The 17,749-nt window shown below is 46.9% G+C and overlaps 1 protein-coding gene across 15 annotated transcripts in view; it reads right to left on the reverse strand.

The window, feature by feature from the left end:
- The window catches only part of KCNMA1 (potassium channel, calcium activated large conductance subfamily M alpha, member 1), a 770,521-nt gene extending 752,778 nt beyond the window's left edge, over positions 1–17,743 (reverse strand). For all 15 annotated transcript variants that reach the window (XM_011974877.1, XM_011974876.1, XM_011974875.1 and 12 more), the window contains exon 1: positions 17,444–17,743. In XM_011974877.1, coding sequence (XP_011830267.1) covers positions 17,444–17,740 — 297 coding nt within the window. In that variant the 5' untranslated portion in view covers positions 17,741–17,743. The remainder of the gene's footprint in view (positions 1–17,443) is intronic.
- Between the last annotated feature and the right edge of the window lie 6 nt (positions 17,744–17,749).

The raw sequence follows: 17,749 nt of genomic DNA on the forward strand, positions 1-17,749 counted from the left end.
CTGCCAGGGTTCTTCCAACATAGCCTCAGAAGTCACATAGCATCACTTCCACCACAATCCATGGGTTACAAGCAACCCATGGATTACAGGGGCTAGCTCTGACCCAAAGGGGACAACCCAAGAGAATGAACACGAGGACTCATGGTTCACTGAGGGCCTGCTTTGAAGACCAGCCACCACATTGAGTGACCCCCGATCACTGCCCTGCCAGGCACAGATCCATAAAGAAACCAGGACCAGCCCTGTCCACAAGTAGCTATCTGCAGAGGAGACAGGATGCCTATATAGAAAATAGGGGTGCAGCATCAGAGGGCCGCTCCCCACCCAGGATGGAAGGACAAACAGAGAGGAAGCATCAGGGAAGGGAGAGGCAGAGAAAGCTGACCAGGTTAGGTAGAGAAGGCTTCCCAGGACAGTGGCATTCCCAGCAAGGTGAGCTAAGACTTGAAGGATGGAGGAGGTGGAGGGTTGGAAGGGAAGGAATAGGCCATCCCTGGGGCCACCCCCAGCCTTCTATCGCATTTGGATCACCATGGACCATGCCAGGTCATCTCCACATTTCCCAGCAGGGATGTTGATCAGACCTGGGCACTCTGCAGTGATGCTCAGCAGCTCAAGAGCAAGGGCGACTCCTGACTGTGAGGGGTCATTGCCAGGCCCACAAGCCTGTCTGCTGCACTAGTGCCCGGGAGGGGCTGTGGACTGCGGACCTGTTTTCTCTGGCTCGACCTCACCCAGAACCAGCAGCAGAAAGGCCAGTTATGCAACCATCCTCACCACAGCCTGCCAGCCTCAGAGGCCAGGCCTGGCCGCCAGGCCTGGCCGCCAGGCCTGGTAAGGAGACTGCTGTGGCCTGCACAGCACAAGGCAGTCCTGGGCCCTAACTGCCACTTTCCATGCAGGTGCAAGACACTCTGCTGATAAACACCTGGGGACAGCAAGAGCCGTGGGAGGGAGGTAAAAATAGCACAGTTGGCAACAGAGAAGGCTTTTCTAAGTCCTCAGGGTCCTATTATTCCTTTTCCATGGGATACACATGAGCTGGCACCGAGCATTCTCTCTTCTCCAAGGCTCATGCTTAGAACAGGCACAGAGGCCTGGGAGGCCTCTTGTATCATGGCAGCGGCTACACAGTGATCAGAAGTTAGGGAGATCACCTGTTGCAGAGGCTGGACTTGGAGGATAGGATGGCGCTGCTGTCATAACCCCACATCCCCAGTGGGTTCTCTCTGGCCACTCCCTCTATGGCCAATTCTGTTTTCTCCCCCTTTTCTGAATCCCAAATTCTTGGTGTTTCTGTTATTCACATTGCCATTAAGAATTATGGGCCTTGCACTGTGTTTTTAATTTGTTGTGTAAGGGTTTTATACAAACACAGCTAGATGCCTAGAAAAGACAACACATATGGGCATGCAGGCTGTGCACTGCACAACTCCATAGGGCATCATTCATGACCAGGATGTGAATGGCGCCCTGGAATCATGCAATGTGGTTACTGGTATTGCCAGAGAGGAAATGATGTCTTACATGACCCCATATCCCCAGGAAAAGGACAGCCACGCTAATAAAGATTTGCTAACTAACCAATTTGTCTCCTGCTTCCAAAATATTCTCACGCATGGGGTTTGGCAGGCACACGGCCACAATGCCCAATGGTCTAGAAAGAGAGACATATTGATATACAATAATGTATTTCCAGGCCATGGAGGTGGAGAGGCACAAGGAATTGATCTTTCTAAGTCAAGGAAGATTCATAACCACTGAATGAGTTAACCACTACCTTCTTCTGAGTGTGCAGATTAAACTCTCTGTCGCACCAACATCCAAATGCGCTAAATTTTAACAGATCTGGAATTTGGATATATTTATTTCCCTTTCACAGAATTCCCATTCTTTTACTAACACAGTTTCAGAGTTTGAGATATGAGCAGGCAGTGTGTAGGGATAATAAGGCATCATTCCACACCAGGATGCACAGGCCCATGGTTTAATGATGAGACTTTGCTGGTGGGTACAAACTTTGCTGATCCCCTATGCTCTCTTGGATCTGTGTGCATCTCACACATATGTACACACACACACACCCCTCTCTCTCAAGTTTTTAAAAATCTACTTAAATTCTGCATCCTACCTCCAGTAAATTCTGTGTACAGTGTAAATGTTAATATCAAAAATAGTGTTTTTCTGCTGAGCACAGCAGCTCGCGCCTATAATTCCAGCACTTTGGAGGCCGAGAGAGGTGGATCACTTGAGCCCAAGAGTTAGAGATCAGCCTGGGCAATATGGCAAAACTCCATCTCCACCAAAAATACAAAAAATTAGCCAGGCATGATGGTGCATGCCTGTAGTCACAAGCCTGCAGTCCCAGCTACTCGGGAGGCAGAGGTGGGAGATAGCTTGAGCCCAGGAGGTGGAGAAAAAAACACTATTTTTCTCCAAAACTTCATGGAAGACTGCTGACACTCAGAAAAATGACCCAATATTGATTCTGTGCCCCCACATAACCCTCAGCACAGAGATGTGGCACATGCGCTGTGGTTCATAAAGTACAATTCGATGTCATCTGATGTGAATCTCATAGCAGTCCTGGAGTTGTACATTGAGTGACCTGCATGACTGTACACAGCCCGCTGCCTGTCGGGTAGAGAAAAGGTGATTATCCCATTTTCCAGCAAGAAAAACTAAGACTCAGGGAATGTAATAGGACTAGACAGCATTTAAGGTTCCTTCTCATCCTGGGAATTGACATACCTGAGAATTCAGTAGTATGAAACTCTCTGAACTTGTCAAGGAACCTCACATCTCATCCAGGAACAATAATACACCACTCCTCTTTTCAGTCCTGTCTATGTCATCAGAGTTTCCCTCACACTGTGGCCAGGAAGAGCTAAGGAGGTATAAATGAGGTGTACAGTGTGGGATTAGGTGCATGGGACAACAGCCCACCTGCCTGGATTTAAACTGGCTCTGTCCCTCACCTGTGTGTGACCCTGAGCAGTTACTCAACCTCTCTGTGCCTCAGTTTGCAAATCCGTAAGTGAGGATAATAATACCACCAAATTCACTGGGTTGTTGTGAGGATTATATAATACTTATAGTTTAAAAACAACCAGACACACGGTAATCACTCAAAGTTTGTTATCCAAAAAAAGAAAAACATTTTTATTCTCTATGCATCCATTTTCTAATCTGTAAAATGGGAATTTGAAAAGGGCCTACATCACAGGATTGTTTTGAGGATTAAATAACAGAATAAACATAAGGAGCTTCAAACAATGCTTAATGCATAGAAGCCACTCAAACAAGTTTGTTCTAATTTCCTTCCCCTAAGAAAACAGTAACTCTAAATCCCACAGAAAGACTTCCCCAAACAAAAGTGCCAGTAGGTCTGGAAATAAATGCAAGACCTGAGGAGGAATCATTGCTGTTTTCTAAAACCAGTTATAGACAGGGTCTCTTAGAGACTGGAGGTTCTTGCTTTACATTCATTCTTTCTGAGGTCAGAAAGTAAAAAGGATCATGGGTGAACAGGCACTGGTGAAATGGGGAAGAAAGAACAGGAACGTCTCAGTTGCTAATTTCTGTTTTCACCATGAAAATCATTTTAAAGCCCTGCCTAGAATTTAAATAGCATCGTCCCTGGAGATAGCTGTTTCAGTTTCATTACAGTCTGTGTTCATAGAGTACAAATAGAAACCTTCGTGATTTTATTAGTTTCCATGCAACTTAGGAGAGATTTGCATGATAACATTTCAGCTCCAGACTTTAAAAAGGGACCAATTAAAAATACAGCAGTTGCATTGCCTGTCACTGGAAAATGAAAAGGTTCACAGAGTTTTAAAAACCTCTGTCATATCTGGTTCATGGTCATAAATCAAGCATTCAGTACTACAGTGGCAATCACTATTGTCTAAATGTTTAGTTTATTTTGTAAGAAGTACTTGGAGCAGCAGAGTGCAGCGGCTCACACCTGTAATCCCAGCACTTTGGGAGGCCGAAGCTGGTGGATCACTTGAGATCAGGCGTTCGAGACCAGCCTGGTCAACATGGTAAAACCCTGTCTCTACTAAAAATACAAAAAAAAATTAGCCATTCATGGTGGTGCGTGCCTTTAATCCCAGTTATGTGGGAGGCTGAGGCAAGAGAATTGCTTGAACCCAGGAGGCAAAGATTGAGGTGAGCTGAGATCATGCCACTGCACCCTAGCCTGGACGAGACTAAGACTCCATCTCAAAAAAAAAAAAGAAAAAAGAATACTTGGAGGATGTTTGCACCCCTGATAAGAGTTAAACTGTAGTACAGAAGAAACAAAATGTACAACTAAGTATTTTTGCCTGGATTGCAGCAAGTCCCACACAATTACCAACACCCCAAAGCTACCTGGTACTCTGTGGATCTGTGAAGTGTTAATGTAATGTATCTGTGACAAGTTAAAATTTAATGCATGGCTCCGGTAGCATAATCGAATCGATGTTATGTAACCTAAGAGAACTATTCCAGTAAGTTCTGATGTGCCGGCTGCTTACGGTTCGGGGGAGTTTTTTCCGGAGGTTATTGAGTATTTGGGAATCATCCCTTCAGACACTTGCTCTTTTGCCACAGAAGCCGTGGTAATCTTATCCCTGCTTCTGGCAGCTGGAATGCTGTGGAACAGGGCTGAGATGAACATTCTGGCTCCAGGGCTGCCTTTGGGGGCAAGTTAAGGAAAAGGATCAAAGTAAGTTGATTTGCATGACCTTCTCTTTAATCAGATGTTTCTTTTTATGTTCAACCTCAACAAAGCCAGCCTATCATAGCACACTATTTATAGTCTATAATCTAAGATGTTCTGAACCACTCCCCCACACCAAAAATTAAAATTAAAACCTCAATAGTGGCGTAGCTATATCATTAGAAGTAATAGCAGAGTCACAAAAACCTATTTCTGAGACTTTTTTTTTTAAATGACAGGCTTGATGGTATTTCCAACGGGGCCTGTGTCCCCAGATTGTAATCCTTAAATATGTCATCAAAGTCAATATTGAAGTTCTGGGGACATGTCAATCAAATTTCACTCTTGTGTTTTATAGTAGAACAAGAACTTCTCCCTGGATCCACTGCCCTCAATAACTTAATCTTTGGTTCTTTACCAGGTAAAAATGACAGTTTTAAAATCTGACTTAAGAAATGGCTTTATATTGAAATCATGAAATCAGAGAATGTGTTATATGCATGAGAAAACTAAGGCTCGGAGCCAATGACTTGTCTAAGACACTGTAGCTGGTCACTTGTCATATGTCAAAATAAAAAATCCAGCACTCCCTTAACTTCACTCTAAGAGTAGACACCATTAAACCAGACCCTACAGGCAGAAAGAGGGTTGTTCTCTTCATTTGTCTGCTCTCAATGTGGGCAGCGCCTAACTCAAAGTCAGCCTGGGTACTTCTAGAGGGGTTGCAATCTTCAGAGGAAGAATATTAGCTGCCCACTAACAAAACAAGAATGCCACGGTAAAGAACATGTCAGGGAAGGAAATGTGCCCAGAGATAATGGTGGTCATCTCCTGGAGGGGGGGTTTGGAGGAATGTTTTTCCCTTTTCTCAAATGTTTATTTATAATTGTGGTGAAATACACAGATGATAAAAATGTACCATCTTAACCATTTTTAAGTGTGTAGTACTTCACACTTTAAAAAGTGCATATTTCACACTGTTGTGCAACCCATCTCCAGAACTTTTTCATCTTACAAAACTGAAACTCCACACCCGTTAAACACTTCCCTCCCTCTGGCCCCTGGAAACTACCCTTCTACTTTCTGTTTCTATGAGTTTGGCAAGTCTATGTACCTCATATAAGTGGACCTTATCCTTTTGTGACTGGCTTATTTCATTTGGCTGATGTCCTCAATGTTCATCCATGTGGTAGCATGTGTCAGACTTGAATAATACTCTGCTGCATGTACCTACCACAATTTGCTAATCTATTCATCCATGAATGAACCCTTGAATTGCTTCCACCTTTGGCCATTGTAAATAATGCTGCTGTGAACATGGGTGTACAAATATCTCCATAAGACCCTGCTTTTAAGTTTCTTGGATATCTACTCAGAAGTGGAATTGCTGGATCATATGATAATTCAACGATTAATTTGTTTTGGGAAACTGCCATACTGCTTTCCGCCACGTCTGCACCATTTTGCATTCCCACAAACACTGCACAAGGGTTCCAGTTTCTCCACATCCTCACCAACACTGGTGATTTTCTATTTTTTTGACAATAGCCATCCTAACAGGTGTGACTGTGTCCTTTTTGTTTAATGCCCCTGGACATCCCCATGTTCTACAATGAACATATAGTGCATTTAGGATTAAGGACAGAATATAAAACGCTGAAGTTAAAAAGTAAATCCTATGGAGAAAACAGGGTTGTGAAAGAACTTAAGAAATGATTGGGATTTTTTTAGACTGAGACAAACTGTTGAGCCTTCTTGTGGGCTTAGCTAGAGACATCATTCCTATACTCTTCCAGAATCTATCACCTGATTGGCTGTGGCTGCCACAATCCACAGGAGAAATGGCCATAATTCATGGGCAGCTGAAATAATTCCTCTAAGCTCTGGGAGGAAAGTGTTCCCAGATGCAGGAAGGAGAACAACAATGTATATTAAGCTGTTGCCAGCTAATGTTGGTCATAAAAATCCCTAGCACTTGGGTAAGGTCTTTCATCTTCCAAATCTTTCCTCCAAGCCTTAGAACGCTTATCTCTGAGTTCTCCGTTTGAATAACTCGAGGCCCACTTTTTCCCCTTCCAGAGTCACAAAGGGTCGACTTTCCAAAACCACATAAAGAGAAAAGAATGTGAATGTGGCAACTTCTCCTGAAGAGGAGCAGAATTCTGCTCTCGGTTAACAAGCACACAAAGAAGATTCCCCACAAAGCCTTCCAACGCTTCACCTCTGAGCCACACAGGCCGTGTGCTATCAGTTCATTAGACAGAATGTCTCGTTTGAAGAGCTAAAATTTTCCAAAAGTGAACTCATTCTACTCACTGGTCTTCATATATGCTTTACTCCTTGGAAGTGAGGTCATTCGATATGATTTATTCATTAAGACAAAGGTAAAGGAACTAAAACCAAAATCCATCCAATCAGCTATTTATCCAACCCCTAACTCTCAGAGGAGAAATTCTTTTTTCCTTGGTGTGAACCTCTGTCTCTACCTCCTGCCTTCCCTCACCTTCTTCCCTTGTGTGTTTTGCTCTCTTTTCTGGTTTCTTTCAGTTCAACAAAATAGGGGAGATGACAGCAGACGTATACAGGAGCCACAGAGGAAAGGAGACCCAATAATCAGGTGGGGAAGAAACAGCCTCCTATTCTAAGGAGTGGCTGTATTCAAGTGATGCAAAAAGAGGTTCAAGAGCACTGTCTGTCTCCCTAGGTGGAAAAGAGTCAACACCTAGAAAATGGAATCCAGCTCGAGTTTCCTAACAAAGGTTCCGCACCCTACATCCAGATTCTTGGCAGGGCCCCAAAATTACAACCCTCCCATGAAACTGAGAAGGGGGCTAAACCTGGGAGATACAGGGCACGTGACTTTGATAAGGAGGTGAATTTATGGCCCAGCGACAGCCAAAAGCCACCAGCCACAGCTGCTGACAAGACCAAAAAGACCTCAGAAGGCAAACTTTAAGAAACAACCAGAATGGGTCGTTTTCTGAACTCTGGGCAAAGGGCAAAGGGAAACCACACAGTCTCAGGAGGAGGAGGAACCCAGGGAAGCCAGGGAGAAAAAGAAAGTGGCCTTCAAGGAGGAAACACAAGTTAAGGTTAAGGTTAACAACACTGCGGACATGGAAACACTACCCAGCTCTGTCCCTTCCTGGACTGGATTTAGAATTTGAAATCCACCGTCCACCAAGGCTTGTTCTGCATGTCCCAGACACAGACTAGAAGCAAAGAGGGACTAGTGCAAACAGAAAGATCTTTCCAAGTTCATCGTAAGGTGGGTTTGTCCCCAGTAGAATGGTGGCCTCAGGAGATCATAAACACACTGGTAGGGTGGGCTTCCAGCACTGGGGAGGAAGCACATAGAGCCTGAGGCCCCAAAGCTTCCTTCCACCTCTGTGAGTTTATAGTTCCATGCGTTTCTGCACTTGTTAAATCAGGTCGCTATTTGTTGTCTACTAAACTACAAACTTGAAGCCCCCAACCAGCAGAGGCCACTCTCGATCCCATCCCCCAGCCCCAGTTCACTCCCAAAGATGAAGACAGAGAGGACTGTCCAGTCTCTAAATGGGATGAAGGATCTAGAATAAGACATGGAACAGGAAAATAAAATAAATACTCATCTTATACTCCCAACTTGAAATGCACATACAGGCAGCCCAACAGCCTGTAGATAATTTGGCTTACAATGATGTGCAAAGATGCAGACCCATCGTGGCTGAACAGTTTTGTACAGTTAGAAGTGACCCTGGAAAGAATATTACTGACAATCTTGCCTTAAAAACTCTTTTGCAAAAGACATCACGGACCCAGACTTCAGCAGCTAACAGATGGAAATTAATTTCACTTCAAATCAAAAACCTAAAATCCGGCTGGGTGCGGTGGCTCACGCCTGTAATCCCAGCACTTTGGGAGGCCAAGGTGGGTGGATCATTTGAGGTCAGAGTTCAAGACCAGCCTGACCGACATGGTGAAACCCCGTCTCCATTAAAAATACAAAAATTAGCCATGCATGGGGGCATGCACCTGTAATCCCAGGTACCCGGGAGGCTGAGGCACGAGAACCCTTGAGGAGGAGGAGGTTACAGTGAGGTTACAGGAGGAGGTTACATGCCACTGCACTCCAGCCTGCCAGCCTGGGCAACACAGCAAGACTCTGTCTCAAAAAAAAAAAAAAAAAAAGTCTAAAATCCTATTTTTCCTTTTAAAAAAACACCCCTCCCCCAAGTAAAAGTCAACTCTGATAATGGGGAGATCTACATGTTTACCTTAATTACTTCTTCCCCAAATTGAAGTATTCCTCCCTATTGTGCTAGAAACCAAAATTAAATAGCACCAAGTTTCCACAGAAACCCACAGGAATGCGAGCCACTAAGGAAAGAGGATGTAAAAGAAAGACTGTAGCGACAGGAGGTGGGGGAGAAGGCTGGAATTTAGGCTTTCCTGTGAATTCGCTTTGAAATGCCCAGAGTCCACCGGATCTGAGTCCCCAAGAAAATCTGGTAGAGAGGCCAGTGAAACAGCATAAAGAATAGAAAACACATGAGATGTGTTAAATAATTTTGATTTTGGCCACGTGAAGAAGTATTAGTCATACAGGTAACGAGATCTTACAGGGAGGTGATTCCAAGGCTCAGCTTGACAACGTTAAGTATACCCATTCTGGGCCTGGAGTGCCAATTACATTTCCAGATTGGCAATTAGACATAATGTCCCAAGACAATCACCAAATAATGCCAAAAACAAGGCAAGTTACATCTTAAAGCAGCCATTCTTTTGAAACTGCCCTTCCCTCCTCTGCCTGACTCATCCACCTCACAAACAGCTGCCCCTTATGAACTAAATCCTTGTTAGCTACTGATCAAGAGAGACCAGGTGGCATAAATAATTAAAATCCACGAATGATTCAAGCACCATGTTGTCAACAAACCAAGTCCATCCCTTTCACCAGGAGTTTCTCCACAGTGTCTAACAAATTACCCAAAAAAGCAGCAAAATATATTTGCCACCCCCAACCAATGCATTCTCATTCAGGCCCCAGCTAACCACTGGAAAGAGCCTTCCAACATGTATGTGTGTTTACATTTGTATGACTCAGTTCCTGCCCTCAAGGAGTTTGCAGGCAATTCAGAGATCAGATGTTCATATTCCATGAGAAGATAACTGTTTTTTCCTCTGCTCAGCCTGTCAAGTACTAATAAAAGTCCTAAGGAGCAGGGAGTCAGAACTGGGTCTTACTTATTTTTCCCCCAGCACCTAGCTTGGTTTCTGGCACATCGTATGCACTTAATATGCAACACAAGCCAAAACAACAACAATAATTATAACCAGAAGACTTCTTTAAGGGCCTACTGTGTGCAGGCCACAATGCCAAGTCCTTCTTCATTCTGCCTGCTGCAGACATTCATGGTTCTCCCCTCTGACGATGAAACAACATTAAAAGTACATCTCATGGAAAAAGTCCCTGACAGTGTGAGCTGTGAAAAACCCTGGTATGGTGAGAAAAGGAGCTACTTTCACTTTCGTCTGCTGGAATTCTTAAGAAGTGCATTGGAGGGCCGCATAGCACGGTTCCACCTGTGTCCCCCAGTCACTCCACGGGCAGCTCTTCAGCCAATTCTTTGAGGTTGAACCCTCCATTTGGGAAGGCCCACCCAGGCCCCTACGGAAAATCAGGCTGGCAGTCTTGATGCCCACTGACTTCAAACACTCCAGAGGGAGTGGTCCCCAGCCAGCCTGGAGCATCACCGCAGTGCATCCCTGGTAACACCACAGCCTTTAATTTTGCAAGGAGGTGGTTTGGCTGGGTTGCCCTCCTGGACTTCGGGAAGTCACACCCTTTGCAGAATGACCAACTGGCACGAGGAAGAGCCCACACATTGGTGGGTAACACGCAGACCACACCCTATAAACACTGTTCTGGCTGCCACAACCCAACCCTAAATCCACAGTGCTGATGGGTTCCTTAGGAGCAGGCACCTGGACCATCAGCTTTCACAAATAAGAGCCCAGCCTGTACCACAGCTACCCTGGCCTGAACGGAGTTTTCTCCACCCAATGGTCTGGCACAGCAAACCTTCTGCTTCTCATCCCTTCCCCCTTTAAGAGCTGGGAATTTCCATATTTAAAAATAAGCCGATCTTCAGGGATGGACTGCCCGGAGGCTGAGGGATGGACCAGATCCTTGATACTCAAAGTGTGGTCTGCACAGCATCAGCATAGCCTGTGTCTCACCAGACCAGCAGAATCTCAGGTCCCACACTGGATCTTCTTCATCACAGCCTGCATTTTAACAGCTCCTGGTGATTCCTGAGCATATTAAAGTCTGAGTTAGCCAGGCACAGTGGCTCACACCTGTAATCCCAACATTTTGGGAGGCCAAGATGGGAAGATCACTTGAACCCAGGAGTTCAAGACCAGCCTGGGCAACATAGGGAGACCCCGTCTCTATAAAAAATTGAAAAACTAGCCAGGCGTGGTGGCACACATCCATAGTCTTGGCTACTCAGGGAGCTGAGGCGAGAGGATCACTTGAGCCTGGGAGGTTGAAGCTGCAGTGAGCAGTGATCATGCCACTGCACTCCAGCCTGGGCAACAGAGTGAGACCCTGTCCAAAAACAAAAAAAATGTTTGAGAAGCCCAGGCCTAGAGACACTCTCCAGTCCTTGAAGATAAAGATCTGATATCCCCACTGAACACTCCCCGGGCCTTCTGTCCACAGTACTAGGACACCCCTGCCTCCGAGGGTCCCCGAGTTTCCTTTTCTAGGTGCCTGATGCATGGGGTTCCACCCACCCAAGAAGCAGTTCTAAAAGAGACACCCTTGGTCTGCTCCCTGACTGTGCACAGAAAGGCGTGGCCTTGCCTGATCCCCAGGGATGTCTCCAAGGGACCCAGTGTTCCCCACAGGGCCCAGGGCCAGCATCACAGCACAAACAGCCCTTTCACTGGAACCACAGAGGCAACCCTCCAAGGGATCTGCAGCTCAGCAAGGTGGTGCTGGCTGCTGTGATTCACAGATTAGCATGGTCACTGCCAGTGTGAGCTGGGACACCCACTTTGGGAAGGAGGTCCTGGCACTGCAATCTAATGCCAATGTAACTGTTTCTGCACCAGGTCTCTCATGCCCTGATGAGAGACAGAGAGAGACAGCCCCAAAGCAAGCACTTACTCCTAGCTATCAGCCACCCAGTGAATGTCCCCATCCAGGGAACAAAATAGCCGTGAGGCAAAGAGAAGGTCCATTTGGCCTTCCCATTGGAATGCTTTATCCTCCAGGCCAAACAGCAGGGGGCAAGCAGCTCTTCTTTTCCTCCTGATGTATGTTTGGTCAAGTCTCCTGGGCACCTGGAAGCAGGGCTAGACCAAGGCTCCCAAAAGGAGGCCATAGGTTCCTAGTGTCCTCCTAGAAAATGCTATCAAGTGGGGTTGGTGAAAAAAACCACCCCCATGAGACTGTGCTCTATCATAGACCTCAATCTGCAGGTGAGGAAACTGAGGCACAAAGGCATGATGTCTTTGCCCAGGATCACAGGCTGAACCTTGGGCACTGCACAGCAGCCTTGACACCAGAGGAAGACTGCTCACAGGTAGCACATTTGAGGGCATTTTAACCAATTTCTCTACCAGCAGGATGCTGCCAAGCCTGTGATGTGACCCTCCAAAGGGGAAAGCTCAGCCATGCCATGCCTGCTGATTTTTTTTCACAACGTAATTTAAAAGGCAGGTGTGCCACAGAACACACTTTGGGAAACACTGGTCGAGGGGGTGTCTTGGAAAAGCTGGTCTGGGTAGACAGTGAGTGTCCTGGCCAAGAGACTGTGACATCACTTGGGAGACAGGTCTATGCGTTCTGGACTTGGGATAACAGGGGTGGAATTTGTCCCTCCTCAAGGGTACAATGCTGGACAACCACAACTGCCCACCAAACGCCACAGTGTTTCCCTTCTGCCAGCCCGGCAGCTCCTGGTCCCCCACACTGTCAATGTTCGTCCACTGATACCCCACCATCAAAACTGTAACCATCCTGCCAGGACCTCATCGATGGAGCCTACCTCTGCTGCCCTGCCTTAACCTTCTAGCCTTGCAACAGCCAAGAGTGATAAGCCCATGTCTCAGTCTTACTCTAACTGGTTTTTGGACCTATGACAGTATACTTCAGGATCTGAAGGCTCCTTTTGGCTCAAAAATTGTATTTGTTATAGTCTGAGCCCTTCAGGGGCTAAAAGTTCAATGAATCAAGGGGAAAATAAATTCAGCACTTCGTGAAGCTATGATAGTTACCACTTACAAGAGCCCTGCTAAGTGCCTGGCATTTGCAGGGTGCTATATGACCATTATTCCTGCTCCCTCTAAGAACCCTACAAAGTAAGCATCAGTATGCTCTTGGTATGGGTGAAGTAATCAAAGCTCAACACGGTTGGCAGTCAAAGATGCCCTGCTAATAAATGTGGGATCCACGATTTGAACTTGGGTTTGTCCGATTGCAGAGTCTTGTACTAAAATGTGCATTTCCATAAAGAGGGCCAGGGGCTGGACGCAGTGCCTCACGCCTGTAATCCCAGCACTTTGGGAGGCCAAGGTGAGCAGATCACAAGGTCAGGAGATCAAGACCATCCTGGCCAATGTGGTAAAACCCCATCTCTACTAAAAATACAAAACTTAGCCGGGTGTGGCAGCATGTGCCTGTAGTCCCAGTTACTTGGGAGGCTGAGGCAGGAGAATTGCTTGAACCCAGGAGGCGGAGGCTGCAGTGAGCTGAGATCACACCACTGCACTCCAGCCTGGGCAACAGAGCAAGACTCCGTCTCAAGAAAATAAAGAAAAAAGGAGAAAGAGAGAGCCAGGAATGAGGAGCACAAGCTCTCTGGACAAGGGCGGCCAGCTGGAGCTCCCCCATGACTGGAACCCGAGAACTCCTCCAAGGCCACCCCAAGTAATCTGCTCAAAAAGGAGTATCTGAAGGTCATCCGGTGCAGCCAATCCCCAGGACACGATGAGATGAGGCACCAGGGCCAATCTGGAATCAAGAGCTCCACGGCACCGAAGCTCCAGCCCTGATTGAATGCGTCAGGCCAGACCCTGGGTAATTACCAAGCTGTAATGGGATCTGATATTTATATTAGTCACGAGCCTGACAGAGAAAACGTGTTGTTTTCTCAGGCACAGCCATGGAGACAACATCTCGATAATTCATTACACACAGACCATCCTTGATCAAGCCCGAGCTTCTGCAAGGACAGCAGCTCAAACTGAGAATAGAAATAACTCTATGCCCAGCCACACTCAGGCCCCTCAGCAAACCACAGCTCCATCAGGAAGTTGGCCTCAGTTTCCCCAGATATTTAAAGAGAAGTGGACCATATGCTGAAAGACGAGCAGAAGATGGAAATAAAGATATGTAACTGTCCCAAGGCTGAATTCCTAGAAGAATTGCTGAGGGATTGCAAAACACATTCTGAGCTAGAAACTTTAACCCTTATTCCTCAACTCTCCCTCTCTCCTAAATCAAATCACAGAGCAGGAAGAGACATTAGAACTCACAGAATTCAATCCCCACATTTTATACATAAGGAAAGAGAGACACCAGAGAGGTTAAATAACTTCTTCAAAGTCATGGCTTTATTCAGGCTATCAGAGCAGCTCCCTATTCAATATAGCCTACGACAGGATTGAACTTCACAATGTCACACCCAAGTGAATAGAGAGCTCTGATGAAATCCCACAAAGAAAAAAACAATGTGAAAAAGTACAGCAAAGAACACAGTACTGGAATAACTGTGACCAAGTTCCCAACAGGAGGAAATTGTAATGCTTTCTTCTTCACTTTCTGAAAAAGTTCACATGCCACTCTTTTCAAAAGACTAAAGTCATTCACTATTTGAGATTCAGAGACCAGAGGTACTAATGAAGAGATGTCCCACGATGCATGTCCACAGTCTTGGATTCCTTTGATCCAAAAGGATGGTGCAATCCCAGAGACCAAACACTCATGAAATTGGAGGTCCTTGGTGAATTTTATCTCCCACAGAATTTTAGATGCTACAAAAGACCTGCTTTCCTCTGGAATCCAGCTCTTGATCAAGCCATCTTGGGGCTGAAGGATGGTGAGGGTGAACCCATCTGAGGGCTGGTAGAATTTTCTGGAAAGGCAGCCTATGTTTTCTTGGGAAATCTAGCACAAAAATTATTATTCTAAACTTAAGCCAATACATGCCTGTGTATTGAGTCTTGACAAAACTACCAAATACTTGGAAAGCAAAAAGAACAAAAGACAAAAACACACACACAATTGCAATAAAATTACAGACCTCAAGCATAGAAAGAAAAGCTTTTAAAAGGTTTAACTTACCATTATTGCTTATAATGAGCTGGCTACCTATGTCTTAAGTGAGCGAATCTAGGGGCAGATATCAAGAGATTCTGGGCATGCTTTAAAATGGACTCATGGTATCAAAAGGAACCTGCACTCATTCTATACTGTCCTCACATCTTCTGAACCAACCACCATCACCTCTCATCCCTGGAGGACTTCTTATAGCAACTAACTTCCATTTATGTCCACTCAGCAGGTCTTGGAGCTACAAAATATAGCCAAATATTTATGAATTGTTTTTTCTAATCGTTGCCAAAAACCTATTTTCTGGAGTAAACTGACAGAAGTTATGCTTGCTCATCATTTAGGAGATCCTTTGTGTGTGCAATGGGATTAGCATTTCATTACAGACACAGCAATTGCATTTATGTACTCCCTAGCGTAAAAATATTTTGGAAGCTGTGTTTAGGACCCCAGGATCACAAAAACACCACAACTTATTTTGAATCATTGAAAAAGTTTTCATTATGATCAAAATTGCCCACTGCCTGAAAGAAAGCAAGCTGTTAAAAAGTTCACCCAGATCACTCCATCTAGGGAACATTTCAGACACACACAACTGTGAGCTATCTTTCCTCTAAAGACAGTCGCTGAATCGCAGTAAACCGGGGAACAAAATTCCCGAGACTGTTGGGGGAGGTGGAGGAGGATGGAGAGAGGGAATGTGGGAATCTGAAGGCTCCAGGAATAAGCTGTTCTCAGCAGGAAGGCTAGGCAGGGATCTGGTGTATAGGGCTTTGTTTAACCTGAGGGCTTCTCTGGCAGGTGGGAGGTTTTCCCCCTTAACAAATAAGAAAGAACCTCTACGGCTGAGAAGGTAATTCCAAAGAAAACTCTCCGGCCAACACCTGCAGGCCTCCGGAGAAGTCAGAGAATGACGAAGAGAATGACGGTTTTCATATTTCTCCCTTTGTTCCAATACACCAGTATTTTCCAAAACACAAATGTGCTGCCACAAAACACAGCTGAGCTCCAGCACCCAACAGGATGTATAATTAATGATCAGGAGAGAGAGCCTCCATTCGCCCTGGTGTTTTCATAGTCAGCCTTCACCCATAGCCCCTGGCTTCCCTACTTCTCTCAGCCGCTAAGGAGGCTGCTACAAGTAGTTGTGCCCTGTGGAAGTTTGAGGGGTCCTCAGTTTAACTTTACTAGAAAATATGTGAACATGTGGAGGCTGCAATGTGCATCTACCCTGCACTATTCCCCTGGATGTCCCTTCCCTCCAAAACGGTTCATGCTGTGAAGTCTCCTAGGATGGGAATTACTCAGAAAGAAGGCAGCTGGGTCACTCTCTTTTTTTCCAGTTCTTTCTTTTTTACTCTGCAGTTTTCTATTAAACAGTGTCGGGCCCCCCACTCCAGCTAGTAGCTGTGGGGAAGGGAGGACATCTCTAGGGACACGACTACAGACCAGGCAGTGAGCCTAGCAACCATACATCGAAGGTGTCGCCAGCCTCAGTGCTGGTGGGCGTCTGCGCCAGGAATAGCTAAAGCCGACGACATCTAGCCACCTTGAGCGCCAGGGAAGAAGCTCCGCGTAAAACCGCGGCCTCAGGTGGACCCCTGCTCCAGCTCCGCGCTGCTGGTGGCATTTCCGGGGACCCAAAGTGGGTGGCCTAGGGACAAAGGAACAGAGGCCGAAGAACTTGGGGTATGTTCCACTAGAACACCTAAGGGACGGAGTGGGAGGTTACATCAGATATGCGACCTCAACACATTCTGAAAGTGGCAGCCCCATGGGCTGCCCCCAATACTGGGATGGATCTCCCCAACTTTTCTCGCCCCTCGAAGTCCCCCTGCTATCTCGGGCCATGCTCCTCCCCCGGGATTCCCTTGTGCAAAATTATTCTCTCCCTTGCCCAAAGGATTTTCCCTTCTTTCTGACCCCACGAACTCATCTCCCCAACAGGTTCCTAAAGTATGGGCGGATGTCCTCCCACTCGCCCACCGCCAGGAGCCGAGCCCCGGCAGGTGAGCGGTGTAGAACACGCACCCAGCTGCCCCCAGCTCCCTCTGTCCCCGAGGGGTAGGCTCTCCCCACCCCGCACCACGGCACCCAAGACTGTGCGTTCCCCACCCCGGCCCCAGCCGCAGCTGCCAACAACCCTACAATAAACAAGAGGGCAGGATTGGGCGTCCGTGTCCCGGAGCGCATCGGCTGGGGGCAACTCCTCACCCCCGGCGCGCCGCCCGCTGCCCCGATCCGAGAGCACCGGGAGAGCCGAGGGAAGGGAAGGCGGCGAGGGGAAGGCAGGCGGGGATGGAGGGAGGCACTGCGCGGCGCGGAGCGAGGAGGTGGGCTGCAGGGGACGCTGAGAAGCGGCGGGGCTGGCGCAGAGGGCGGGCGCCCGGGGCGCGCGTTACCTTGGTCTTGCCCCCGCAGTGGCAGCACACGGTCCACAGGTACTTGAGCGTCCGCCAGAGCAAGATGATGAAGAGGCCCCCGAAGAAAGTAACCATGGAGGAGGCCAGGAAAGCCCACCACATGCGTTGGCCCCGGCTGTCGCACGGCACCTCCATGGTCACCGGGATGATGAGCGCATCCATCTTGGGCTCGTGGACCGAGGACGAGGAGGAAGAGGAGGAGGAAGAAGAAGAAGAGGAAGAGGAGGAGGAGGACGCGTCTAGGCTGAGATGGTTCGCGTGGATATTGCTACTCATTCTAAGACT

Source organism: Mandrillus leucophaeus, unplaced genomic scaffold (assembly GCF_000951045.1).
Source record: "Mandrillus leucophaeus isolate KB7577 unplaced genomic scaffold, Mleu.le_1.0 Scaffold15, whole genome shotgun sequence".
Lineage (NCBI taxonomy): Eukaryota > Metazoa > Chordata > Mammalia > Primates > Cercopithecidae > Mandrillus > Mandrillus leucophaeus.